Source organism: Euphorbia lathyris, chromosome 2 (assembly GCF_963576675.1).
Source record: "Euphorbia lathyris chromosome 2, ddEupLath1.1, whole genome shotgun sequence".
Classification (NCBI taxonomy): Eukaryota; Viridiplantae; Streptophyta; class Magnoliopsida; order Malpighiales; family Euphorbiaceae; genus Euphorbia; species Euphorbia lathyris.
The window spans coordinates 135,903,220-135,916,732 of record NC_088911.1 but is presented as its reverse complement, the minus strand read 5'-3'; the positions used below and the strand labels follow the sequence as shown (position 1 = coordinate 135,916,732).

General features: G+C 34.7%; 1 protein-coding gene across 1 annotated transcript; it reads left to right on the top strand.

Moving 5' to 3' along the window:
• Window positions 1-2,661: 2,661 nt before the first annotated feature.
• Window positions 2,662-9,265, top strand: LOC136220041 (uncharacterized). Its single transcript, XM_066007707.1, has 5 exons — window positions 2,662-3,266; window positions 3,540-3,751; window positions 7,900-8,185; window positions 8,277-8,451; window positions 8,575-9,265. Exons 1-5 carry the CDS (start codon window positions 2,901-2,903, stop codon window positions 8,832-8,834), a joined length of 1,299 nt encoding a protein of 432 aa, XP_065863779.1. The 5' UTR covers window positions 2,662-2,900; the 3' UTR covers window positions 8,835-9,265.
• The last annotated feature ends 4,248 nt before the right edge of the window (window positions 9,266-13,513 follow it).

Sequence of the window (13,513 nt, the reverse complement as noted above, 5' to 3'; positions counted from 1 at the left end):
TTAGATGTCACGTAATCAATTCCGGCGAAAAAATGATCGGAAAACGTTTAAAGTGACTTTATTAGAACAAAAACAAACTCAAGTGATTTTATTGAGACAAATTAAACTTTTGTGACCTTTTGGGAACATTATCCAAACTTTTATGACCATCCGTACTAATTACCTTAAATGAGCATTTTGAGCAAGTTGAAAGATTTATCAAAATGCTTTAAAAATTTAGGGCTCAATTAAGATATTTAGATAAATTCAGGGGCGAATAAAGTATTAATCCAATAAAAATCTATATGAAAATCTCATTCATATCTAGATGCGATTTTGAATTTATTAAACTGAATCACTTTATCCCGTATTTTTATACTTTTTTTAATATGTTAGCGGTTTATAAATTTAGAATTGTATATATAATTTATATATAATTATTTTGGCAAAAAAAATTATAAGACGTGAACATAATTCTAATTTGATTACAAGTGAACTAAAAATTTAAGATGATAATTAATACCAATACAACTTCGTTCCATCGTTTGATCCAAGAGGTTCTGATACCATATCATGGAACCAATTTAACTAAAAGTTCAAGCTAATAGTTAAGATACAATCATAAATTTTATATTAATTTCTGACAACACATGCATTTGTGTAACCGTTAGCATCCAACACTGTATGATGAAGTAAAAAAAAAAGAAAAAAATGTTTAATGTTTATGATTCTCCATTAAATGCAACCGTCGGAGCCATGTGGACCAGTCAGAAGTTCTAAATGTAACTCACATTCTGACCCACATCCAACGTCCTAATTAGCGGAACCATATGTATAGCTGTTGTAACCGTTATTGATCTCTCAATTAAATGATACCCCGTGCTCCCCTATTCACATTTATGATACATAGCCTACATCTCCTATAAATACAAGGTACACAATATGTAAATAGTATTCAATTCATCTATTTGCTCAACTAAGTTTATATACTTTATAGTATTATTTCTCGTCACTAAATTAAATATCGGAGTAAAGTCGCCGGTTCCGGTTCCTCTTTGATCACTTTTCTCTCTTGTCTCGGACATGTTGAGAAATCATTAAGCTTGGTTGAGATTCTCTCCCATCAATTATATAATTTGCATGATTATGAATATGTACCTTAACTTTTGTTTTTAAATTTACTATTGATTTTTTTAAATAATGATTTTGTTTCTTAATCCTTATAAAATACTCTATACTTACTACTTGAACTAAAAAGACAACAAAAATAAGTAAAAAATAATAATTAAATGAACATTATGGTTTGTTTAATTCAGTTGTTCGTTAATAATCATTATTGTTGTTAAATATTTACGGTTTTAGTTAACTATTTATTATTAGCTGGTTAATTATTAGTGTTTGATAATATTTTGATTAATTAGTACGTAAAATATCTAATATGAATATGTTTTAAATTAATCAATAAATAAAGTAAAAAAAATAAAATTTATAATATACAAAATAATAAAAATAAATAACAAAAATTAAAAATAACAATTTATTTAACCGAGTAAACCTTTATTCTTTCTGCAATAATATTATAGAGATAGGAATAACGTTAAGAAAAAATGTGTTTTGTGGAAATAAGGATGATATTTTTGTCAACATCAAATAAATACAAATAGTTATTCATGAAAAGCTCTAAAAATGAGCATTTCGTGAAAAACTACAAAATATTATTATTTTTATTGAAAAAACTAAAAGTTGTTATTATAAAACCCTACCCAAAGAATTAAGTTGCATGTGGAGGGTGTTGCGCTCGCCATGAAAAAGTAAAACAACCAAGGTCGGGGTATATGCTGTTAATATCAAAGAGGATACGTTTTATAATTGAGTAAGTAAAAAAATTATTTTTCTCTTCCAAATGAAAAAATTCCTTTTAATATGTTTTAATATATTTTGTGAATCCTAAAATAACATTTCAAAGCACATGCAACTTACTATTTCTTATTAGGGAGAAGGTTAATGGAATGTAAAATTTAATTAACTTTATTTAACCTGAAGTAGGAGTCTGCGGATTTAGGAGTAAGCGTAGGTCGAAATGAGCAAAGGCCAAATCGGGAAAGAAGTTCCAACTAGTGATGATCTTATTTTCTATCTGCATGTCAGAAGTTGCATGGCCGAATATAGAGTAGTCCGTCCCGACAGCCTAATGGAAACATTTTAATGAAAACTAACATTATTTTCATCACTTCCGCTCTCATTACATTATTTCCTCTAACTCTCACTCTCGTTAACCTCCCAACTGGGCATTTTGAGTCAGTTGACAGATCTATCAGAACGTTTTAAAAATTCAGAGCTCAATCAATGCTTTTGGATAAATTCAGGGGTGAATAAGGTATTAATCCAATAAAATCTATAACAAAATCTCATTCAAATCTAGATGCCATTTTGAATTTATTAAACTGAATCACTTTATCAAAATTAAAAAGAAATTAAAAAATTTAATGTAACTTCTTAAACTAACCTTAAACTTGAGTTACCATTAGTGCATCTATAAACTGAGATATCAACACCAATTATTAGGGGCAAATCCGTCAGTTTACCAATATCTAGAAGGGTAATATCGTCCAAAAGAAGAAAAAGTTCTCTGGAACGAACAGCCACATCTCAAAATCTCATGGTACAATAAATTTCTGGATTCTTCTTCTTCTCAGTTTTGGGCCAGTACCACACAAACCCAAAAGAGAAAAATCTCAGCTTCGTCTCGCCATTTGGAAGCAAAGCAAAGCAAAATCATTTTCACTTTGCCCTATTCATCAAACCTTTTCAAATTCCCTTTTTCTTTGTGTAATCGATAAAACCCTATTCGAGGACTCTTTCAACCAGTTTCATCTTCTTCTGTATCGGTTTCCCTCTGTTTCTTGTTGGATTCTTCTACAATGTCGGGTTCCGGTGGAGTTTCGATCGCCCGAGCCCGCGGTGAGAACCGATTCTATGTTTCTCCGGGGATGCGGAGGCAGCAGCAGCAGCAGCAACAACAACAAAAACAGCAGCATCAGCAGCAGCAGCTGCAGCAGCAACAGAAGCTGCAACAGCAGCAGCAGCAGAGGGTCTTGGTTTCCAAGAATTGTGCTCCCGAGATTGAGAAGGGGGCGGAGTCCGATCAATGCGGGTCTTCGGGTTCTTCGTCGTCAATATCTAATTGCTCGGTTTCTTCCCGCTCAGGGAACGAAGGGACTTCAACGAATTTAGATCGATTCTTGGAATCCACTACCCCTGTAGTTCCTGCTCAGTTTTTGCCCAAGGTAATCGAGAGTTTCGAATTTTGATTTCTTTTCTGATTGCGTTTATGGAATTTCCGAACTCTTCACTATTTTTGGTGTTTATCGTTTTAACTTTGTCAACTAATATCCCGCCGCCTCAGTTATTAGGTAATTAAATTAGGTTTTGGAAGCATTAAACCATTCATATAGCTATACTGGCCTTAAAATTGATGAACAAGAAAGTGTTCGATATGTTGTTTATTTAGCAATATTTAGAAACCCTACGCTTACACATTAGAATTTGTGGTTTTGTAGACAAGCATGAAGGGATGGAGGACTCGTCAATCAGAGTGTCACTCGTACTTTTCACTGGGGGATCTATGGGAATCTTTCAGAGAATGGAGTGCGTACGGAGCTGGTGTTCCTCTTCTGTTAAATGGTTCTGAAACTGTTATGCAGTATTATGTTCCGTACTTGTCTGGCATTCAACTGTATATAGACCCATCTAGACCCTTGCCGAGGCTAAGGTGAGCTATTATTGTACTTAAATCTCTTCTTTTATCAATTGCTTTGCCTTATTTTGCAGTTATCATTTCTTGACATGAGCTGATTTATTGGAATGAAGTGGTCTTTGTTATGTTCAGTAGATAACATTTCACCCTTATATGTTCAGTATATAACCTTGTCTGATCTCTGATGTTCTTTTAACTATAATTGTAACTGGATTTTGTGATCGTCGTACCGAAAGTAAATTTTGGCATATGGAAACTGAGAGTTTGCTATGATTATGGAAATCATATGTTTTCGAATGTTCTACGGGTTCCTCAAAAGTTGCTATTTTCTAATAATAGGTTTTAAATTACGAATTTTTCTTTTGTTAAATGGATTTTACGTCCAAATAATATTCCTTTGGAAGATAGAGACAAACTGCTTTGACTTATATCTTTTCATAGCATCACGTGTTGATGTCTGACATCCGTAGGCACTTTAACCTCGTTGTCTGATACGTTACCTATTAATAGAATTTAAAATCTGAAGTATATTGATATAGATAAGATAATGCTAAAGGTCCAGTAATCGATCAAGTGTCGTTATGGGCCAAAAATATGGAGAGTAGATTCAAGGAGAAAGGAGGGGCACGTGGCTAATGATGATAATAGAAGTTAAAAAGAAGGTTATATTCTGCTGGTGGGCTGGCAGAGGGGGTTTCGGAAATGATTGCGTTAGTTGTTTTTGGGACGGGGTAATGATGATACTTTTTTTAATTTTTCGTTATGGCACGTGGCTTATGATGATGAAACATTTTTACATTTAGCGGCGAAATGATATGTTGTAGGTGATCTATTGACCTATGGAATTTTTTGTTTCATTTACCTTTCTCGGAGTCTTTTTTTTTTCAATGATTACCAATTTTTTCTGTTGTTAAATGTCTTTTACGTCAAAATAATATTCCGTTGGAAGATAGAGACAAACTGCTTTGACTTATATCTTTTCATAGCATCACGTGTCGTGATGTCTGACATCCGTAGGCACTTTAACCTCGTTTTCTGATACGTATACCTATTAATAGCATTTAAAATCTAAAGTATAAAGGTCCAGTAATCAATCAAGTGTCGCTATGGGCCAAAAATATGGAGAGTATATTCAAGGAGAAAGGAGGGGCACGTGGCTAATGATGACGATAGAAGTTAAAAAGAAGGTTATATTCTGCTGGTGGGCTGGCAGAGGGGGTTACGGAAATGATTGCGTTAGTTGTTTTTGGGACGTGGCTAATGATGATGATACATTTTTACATTTTTCGTTACTTTTCTATCTCTGTTTGGCTGTGGTTTGCTCTTGATAATATTATACAGACTGTATCCTATCAATATCTTATTGTTCTTCTTGTGTTTTCTCTTGCTGTTTTGTCATTTATCTGTCATGTGCACAGATTGTGAGTTGCCTTGAAAGAGGCACTGACCTTTTGCACCTAGGCAGTTGCCTGGTTAAGAAAGCCACGCGCTAATGGCGTCTCTTGGGCTTAATGTTGGCTTTTTCCTGCTCACTCATTTAATTCGACTTTTTTTTGGATTAAAAGTATATTTAATTTTGGAATCTGATTGGATAAATTTTAGTAATTGGACTTGTTTAACATGATTATTTTTCCTTTTTTAAGTGACGTTTGCAGGAAAATTATATTTAATTTAGGAATCAGATCAGATAAATTTTAGTAATTGGTTGAAGGTATTTTAGGAAGTCTTAAAGTCTTCTTAGGATTTTTTGAAGCTACAACAATTTACAGATACATATCAATCGAAACAGTATACAAAGTTCCAGAAAATAATTTTTTTTGCCATATACACAGATTGTGAGTCGACTTGAAAGAGGCACTGACCTTTTGCACCTAGGCAGTTGCCTGGTAAAGAAAGCCACACGCTAATGGCGTTTTTAGGGCTTCATGTTGGCTTTTTCCTGCTCACTCATTTAATTCGACTTTTTTTTCGGATTTGTGTGCTGAAAAAGTATGTTTAATTTTGGAATCTGATTGGATAAATTTTAGTAATTGGACTTGTTTAACTTGATTATTTTTCCTTTCTTAAGTGACGCTTGCCGGAAAAGTATGATTAATTTAGGAATCAGATCAGATAAATTTTAGTAATTGGTTGAAGGTATTTTAGGAAGTCTTAAAGTCTTGTTTGGAAGTTTTGAAACTATAACAGTTTACAGATATATATCAATAAAAAACAGCATACAAGGTTTCTGAAAATAAAATTCTCATTCAAGTATATCTAAAAGTGAAACCTGTTATGTTGCACGGAAATTCTTTTTGAGTAGCGTTTTTGTGTTTTGTGTCTGTTTCTATTACTGTTTCCTTGCTAAATTTTTATAGAAATAACGTTTCCGGGTGTCCGTTTCCGTGCAACATATGATTGTTCCCAATGGGCACCACCTTCTTCGTTGAAACAATCTCAACGAAGAAGAAGATACATTTGACGCCGGCGGGGCGGCAGACCTTCTTCCTCAGCTTTCGCCGGAGATGGAGGGCTGTTCAGAGCTTGCCGTATCCGAGTGTTGACTCACGAATCCGACACGGATTTCGTACCCGGACCCGTGTCGTGTCGACACCGGTACGGCGGCATTTTTACCGAGTCCATGTAACATAGGTTCCCATCTATGTTACATGGGCTCAGATACGAGTGTCCGACATGGGTGCGGATCCGAGTATCTGGTACGGCAAGTTAAAAAATTTTGGACATGGGGACTCTGTCCTAAATTTGGACATGGGTACGGGGATACGAGAATAATTGTTTTTATATATTTATATATATATATAAATTCCAAAAAGAACCCAAAATTTAAAACCTCCATCAACTGTATTAATTAAAAATTAAAAGTTGGGATAGGATGGGAGAAGCAATTAATTTTAAACATCCATCAACTGTATTGGAGAAAGGAAGAAGCAATTAATTAGGGATAGGATGGGAGAAGAAGAGTCTGAGAAGAGAGAGGCTGAAGCTTGTAATTCTATTTTGGATTTCTAGGAGTGTTTTTAATTCCCAATTAAGTTTAATTTTCTTTTTCATATAAAAAATTAATCTGCTTTTACTTTAATTAGATTTTTTTTTTAAATACTCTTTAGGCGGGATTTTATTTTCATTGGTTCTGCACTCCAAAACGACGGGCGTGCAGAATTAATTAAAAAAAACTGGGCCCAGATTAAACGACGTCGTTTCGTCTGGGCCCAATTTTTTAAAAAAAATGGTAGGGTTGGGCACCTTCTTCGTTGAGATCTCAACGAAGAAGAAGATACATTTGACGGCGGCAGGGCAGCAGACCTTCTTCCTCAGCTTTCACCGGAGATGGAGGCTGTTCAGAGCTTGCCGTATCCGAGTGTTCACTCACGAATCTGACACGGATTTCGTACCCGGATCCGTGTCGTGTCGACACCGGTACGGCGGCATTTTTGCCGAGTCCATGTAACATAGGTTCCCATCCCAAAGGCATTAGCAATGAAAAAAGACATAAGACAAAGAGGAAGATAAATAAGATGCTGCATGCCATACTACTAAACTCTGTAACCGTCTTTGTTTTCCCCTTTTTTCATTGCTTAGTGAGTTGATTTTTGCTTTCCTGTATTTTAGACAAAATTGTGCCTCGATCTGTTTGGGCCATCGCCTTTTTTCACCACTTGAGCCTAAGGCAATACAGGGATGCAATGCTTTAGTTATGCCAATGCTTTTAAATACATTGATATTTGGTTCAAAGAAAAGTTAATTATATGTACTGGCATTAGCTTTTCCAAGGGATATTTCCTATATAGGCGATGTGCCTATTTACTCAAATAGGGACGCAATTACAATTTTAACATTTCTTAGTAGCAGTAGAAAAGTTCTATTCACGAATATCCAGTTTTACTTCATTTTCCTGGTTATTTGTTTGTGACGCAATTGCTGCCTCCTTGTTCATGGTTTGTGAACTTGCATGTAGAAAAATTATTGAAGCAATATAACAAAAAGTCCATAGAAGAGAAGGTTCCGGCCTTTCTAATGGCTGCACGAGAAGTGCATAGTATTTTTTGCAATATCTCAATAATCATTTGGAGTTTAATGGCATTATTTTCCCTAGCTGTGTGAACATCATTTACACGACTTAATATACTCGTTGTGTTATATTCGATGCTTTTATTCCTTGACAGGAGACCTGGTGAGGAAAGTGATGCCGAGTCATCTAGGGAGACTAGTAGTGATGGTAGCAGTGACTTTGGAGCAGATAGAGCTGTAAATAATGGTGTTTCGGGGCCTAGAGCCCAGCAAAATGTTATGGATGCAAATATTCAAAATTTGAGTAAACTCTCACTGAGAAATAAGCCCTTAAAAGGTTCGTCAAGTGATGAATGTGAGATTTCCAATCCTCCAGGTCGGCTTATTTTTGAATATATGGAGCATGCCTCACCGTTTACACGGCAACCTCTCGCTGACAAGGCAAGTCCAAATTATCTTCTAGTTTAGCTTTCTTTCTTTCTTTCTTTTTTTATTTTTCCGGGACTAACATTTGTTATTTAACACCCTGCAGATTTCAGTTCTTGCATCTCAGTTTCCAGAACTGAAGACATTTAAGAGTTGCGATCTGTTGCCCTCGAGTTGGGTTTCTGTGGCGTGGTATCCTATTTATAGGATCCCAGTCGGTCCAACACTACAGAATCTGGATGCCTGCTTTCTGACTTTTCATTCTCTATCAACCTCTCAGAGTACGTCTGTCTCTCCCTTCCTCGTTTAGCAAATTCTCTCTGCATGTGTTTTTTGTGTCAGATTGTAGCTGCTTTAAGCAGATCGCATGTGTGGTCTTACGGGTTTTATGTGGTTGTTTACAGGTCAGAACACTGATGGGATGCAACCTCAGGGCTCTATCATTAGAGAGGCTCCCTGTGCTGACACTCCACTCAAGCTACCTTTGACGACGTTTGGTCTTGCTTCCTACAAGTTTAGAGTCTCGTTTTGGAATCCGAACGGCGTTTATGAAAGTCAAAAGGTGAATTCCCTGTTGCGGGCTGCTGACAACTGGCTTAGGCTTCTGCAAGTAAATCATCCTGATTACAGTTTCTTTATCTCGCACAACTCGAACTGGAGATAACTGTGAGTTTTCAGTCTGCTATAAACCGAAAAACGAAGGATTAGACGCATGGTGCTAAATGTCTTCTACTATTGATTGTTGTTTTAACTCCAATGAAGCAATGTATGATGAGGATTCTCTGCCTATAGTTATGTTGGCTCCATAAACATATATGCCTCTCTAGCAAAGGGCCCGAGACTGGTCTAGTGTCCGCTTTCTCGCGTGTCAGAGAGATTTACCGGTCTTTGTTGATGAATGATGATGTCTTTTATCTTATATCCAGTTTTGTCGGCCTGAGTGAGAACTTTCAGTTGCTGCTAATTCTGAATGACATTGCAGACGATGATGATGATGAAAAAAAAAATTCTGTAAATAGTTGTTTTGTTGTGTTCATTATGTACCCGTAGTTTCTGTGAACTATATGTTTATATGACAGTGATGACTTTCATATATCTATCTGCTGCAGCCGATAAGAACGTCGGTCTGTATAAACCCGACCAATGAAAAATGGACGCGTACCTGTGCATGCCTTCGTGTCCATTTTTCATTTTTTGAGTTTTATATACTGACTGTTGTAGAATTCCTTGTTTATGAGGAACAGCTTTTCACAGAGTTTTGAAGTATGTGGAATGGAAGTTGTAGGCTGCTGCAGCCTATAAACCTGACCGGTGAAAAATTGATGTGCAACTGTGCACGTCTTTTGCTTCCATTTTTCATTGATGAGATTCTATATGGACCGAGACTGTTGTAGAATTTCTCGGTTATGAGGTGCAGCTTCTCGTTGAGAGTTTTTGAGTATAAGAAATGGAAGTTATAGAAGGCAATGATTTGTATAAACCTCGACTAGTGAAAAATGGGCATGTACCTGTGCACTGTGCACGTCTTGTGTCCATTTTTCATTTTTTGAAGTTGTACATGGAATGACACTCTTCAGAATTTTGTATGGGATAAGGTACAAAAATAGGTCTATAGTTTTTTGGAAGTATCAATTTAGGTTTCAAGTACAAAATAGCACTAATATAGACTTAACGTTTAAAAAATGTTCAATTTAGGCCTCGATAATAATAGATTGGACACGTCATTCTTATTACTCCGTTAAGTTCTGATTTCTCCCTTCACGTACAATTAACAAAACTTAATAGAGTAATATCAATGACGTGTCTCGTTCCATTATTGAGGTCTAAATTGGTATTTTTTTTAAACGTTAAGTCTATATTGATGCTATTTTGTATACTTCCTCGAACACTGTAGGCCTATTTTGGTTCCTTATCCCATTTTTCATTTATGAGAAGCAGTTTTACTCTAGTTATTTTGGGAGGAAAATTAATGATTGTTGTAGAATTTCTCATCATTCATGAGGCTTGGCTGTTTCACTACCTCTAATTTTGAGATGAGAATTTTTCGTATGGATACTCAACCGAAACTTAAAAAAAAAAAAAAAAAAAAAAAAATCTGATATTGATGATAATATAGCTGACAGATTATTAACGATGTAGCTTTTATTTCTAAGATTCTCTCGTATTAACTTTTCTTAAAAGATCAGTTTAATTCCTTTTTTTTTTTTATTTATTACTGGGTGCAGCTAGGGATGTAATAGAGCCGAGTTGAGTTTTGGTCTGTTCAAGCTCGGTTCGTTACAATGTTAACGAGCTTGAACCGAACTTCATTTGAGCTCGGCTCGTTTAGAAGCTCATTTATTCATGAGCCTTTATCTTGTTCATACACTCAGATAGCGAGTTGTTTATATTTTGTTTGTGAGCTTGCTTACGAGCAGATCGTTTCTTTTATTCATGAGCTTACTCACGAGCATCTCGTTTATTTTGTTCATGAGCAATTTATAAAGCATATTCATAAAAAATTATTTTGCATGTATAAACATTAAAAACCTCATTTTTAGTCATTAAATAAAAAATATTGTGAAGAGAGGAAGGTGAAAATGAAAAGGGGATTAGGGGAGAAGTGAACTTAATTTATATTTTAGAATAGAATAACCACTTAGGATAACGAAAGAGATTATATTTGTCGAGAAGTGCAAAATCGTCTGGATACGATCCTTATTGTGTATCTTGATCAATTTTATCGTTTGTTTCTGGATTCCAATAGGAAACTTTTGTAGATGTATTTCCGGATATTCTTTTATCATTTCGTCCAAGCGAACGAGCTCCTCGAATTCTATGAATTTTTCTAAAAACTTTTTTCTTGGATATCATTTAAAAAAATTTCGGATTTACTAGTATTGCACCAATTAATTACCCAAGATTCAAAACTTTTTTTAAATAGATAAGGCGCAATTTTACCTTTAACGTTGACAAGTTAAATCAATTTCATAATTAATTTATCAAACTGTCTTCTCGGTCATGAATCTTGCCATCGACACTGCACATGTGCTAGGAATGTAAATGGGGCTGGGATTCCCCGTCCCTATCGGTGGCCCGCCTCGACGGGGATGAGAGATCCCCGATAAGGATCCCATGGGATGGAGATGGGGATAATTTTATCTCTCGTGATGGGGATGGGGCAGGGATGGGGAAAGGTATCACCGCCCCATTAATCCTCGATTATTCCCCGTCAAAATTGATTTTTTGGATGATTTAAGTACATTTTAATTAGGTGGTTGGTTGTTTCAAATTTTAGTTTTTTTTTATTTGAAAATTTTGAAAATGATTATTAATACTTGGTATTATTAGCCATTGTTTCTTAATCGTTTTTGTCTTTACTGATTTTTTTTAAACATAAACGGTGGTTCCCCGCGAAGAATAGGAAATGGGGAATGTGGATAGCGTTTTTGGAGCGTCTGTAAATGGAGAATGGGGATCTCCGTGGGGACGGGGATGGGAATAAGTTTGTCCCCGTTTAGCTCGTGGAGACGGGGATGGGGATGGGGATGGGAAATGCATTCCCCGCCCCGCCCCGTTACATCCCTAACATGTGCGTCATTTACCACTCATTAGTAACACAAATCACAAACATATGATTAAACGTGAAAGAACAAAAAAAATATATTGTATTTTTGTACGAGTTGGATAAAAAATTCAAACATTTCACCGAGTTTAAAAATATTAATATCTAATTCTATTATTAATTCACAAAAAATATGAGATCTTTTTTTAGAATCAACAGACGTGCAATTGATGCAGAATAAGGAATAAAATATCTGAAATTTATAATAATGTTTGAAATTGATCCAGCTTGCCAATGTTAGGAGTAAAATTGCTATTGACTATCAACATTATGGGTAAAATTGTTCATGACTATAAACGTTAGACTTTTAGACTAAATTATAATTATTACTCCCTCTATTTTTTATTATATGATATTTTAGACTTTTTGATTTATTCATTTTTATATATCGTTTTGTATTACCAATGCACTTTTGGTAATGCTTTCTCCAATTTACTCTTATCTAATTTATCCTTATTTATAGCAAGAGAGGGGTATAACTATTAATATAAATAATCTTAATTAAGCCACACAAATTAACAAGAGAGAAATTTTGCATGAGAAAGAAATATTAATAGTAAATTAGTCATTTTAATAGTCATTAATATTGCATTGGTTTTGATAAAAGAAAAACCTTAAACGATATATAAAAAAAAACGGAGGGGGTAAATATATAATAGTCATTAATCTAGGTACCAAAGTGTAAACTATGTACCTGAACTTTACATAGTTTACACTTTGGTACCTAGATTATATTTTGTCCCAAAAATATACCTGAAGTAACGATGACCGGACAATTTAGTATATTTTTACCGGTTATGACCGGTCAACATGAGTTTCATGAGTTAATTACATTAATGGTACCCAAACTTTACCATAATTCACACTTCGGTGCCTGGATTTTATTTTATCCTAAAAGCATAATACAAGTAAAGGTGGCTGAAAGATTTAGTTCATTTGATCGGTTAGTGACCGGGTAACATGAACTAAACATTGGGACTCACCATACACTCAATTAACATAAAATTATAATATTGTGATTTATGAACTAAATGACAATATTATAATTTTATGTTAATTGATTGTACAATTGGTCTCAATTTTTAATTTAAAATGGTCAAACTCGGGTTGATCAATCACTGATCGGTCAAGTATACTAAAATATTGAGTCATATTTACTTGGAGTGTATTTTTTGGACAAAATGAAATATAGGTTCTAAAATGTGAATTCGGATAAAGTTCAGGTACCATCAGTATAATTTACTCGTCAAAATCGCATTGATCGGCCATTAACCGGTAAAATATACTTAATTGTGTTGAAATAATGAACTTATAATTAATAGTCTTTAATTTAATTCAGTGTATTATCCAAGAGTCATTTCTGTATCTGTATTTATAGGGTGTCCAAGAGTCATTTATGTACCTGTGTCTGTAACTGTATTTATAGAGAGTTAATGTGGTTTACTAAGAGTCATGTTTGTAATCTATAAATACCTATCAATACAAAGTAGTAAGGCAAGAGAGTCAGAAGAGAATTTCTTCCAGCAATTATACTCTTCCTCAGTACCTCTGAAAGTTTATTTATTTGATCCAACAAATTGGTATCAGAGCCAGCAAAAATTCTCTACAATGTTGAATGGAATGATCTCATACAAATATCCACAATTATCAAAGGAAAATTATGATAATTGGTGCATTAGAATGAAGGCTTTGTTGGGTTCCCAAGATGTATGGGAAATGGTAGAAACTGGATATGAGCA

Bases quoted from the DNA above. Each gene is read 5' to 3' on its own strand.
- LOC136220041 (XM_066007707.1), top strand. From the start codon at position 2,901: ATGTCGGGTTCCGGTGGAGTTTCGATCGCCCGAGCCCGCGGTGAGAAC. The intron at 3,752-7,899 runs GTGAGCTATTAT...ATTCCTTGACAG, and splicing joins AGACCCTTGCCGAGGCTAAG to GAGACCTGGTGAGGAAAGTG. The intron at 8,452-8,574 runs GTACGTCTGTCT...GGTTGTTTACAG, and splicing joins TTCTCTATCAACCTCTCAGA to GTCAGAACACTGATGGGATG.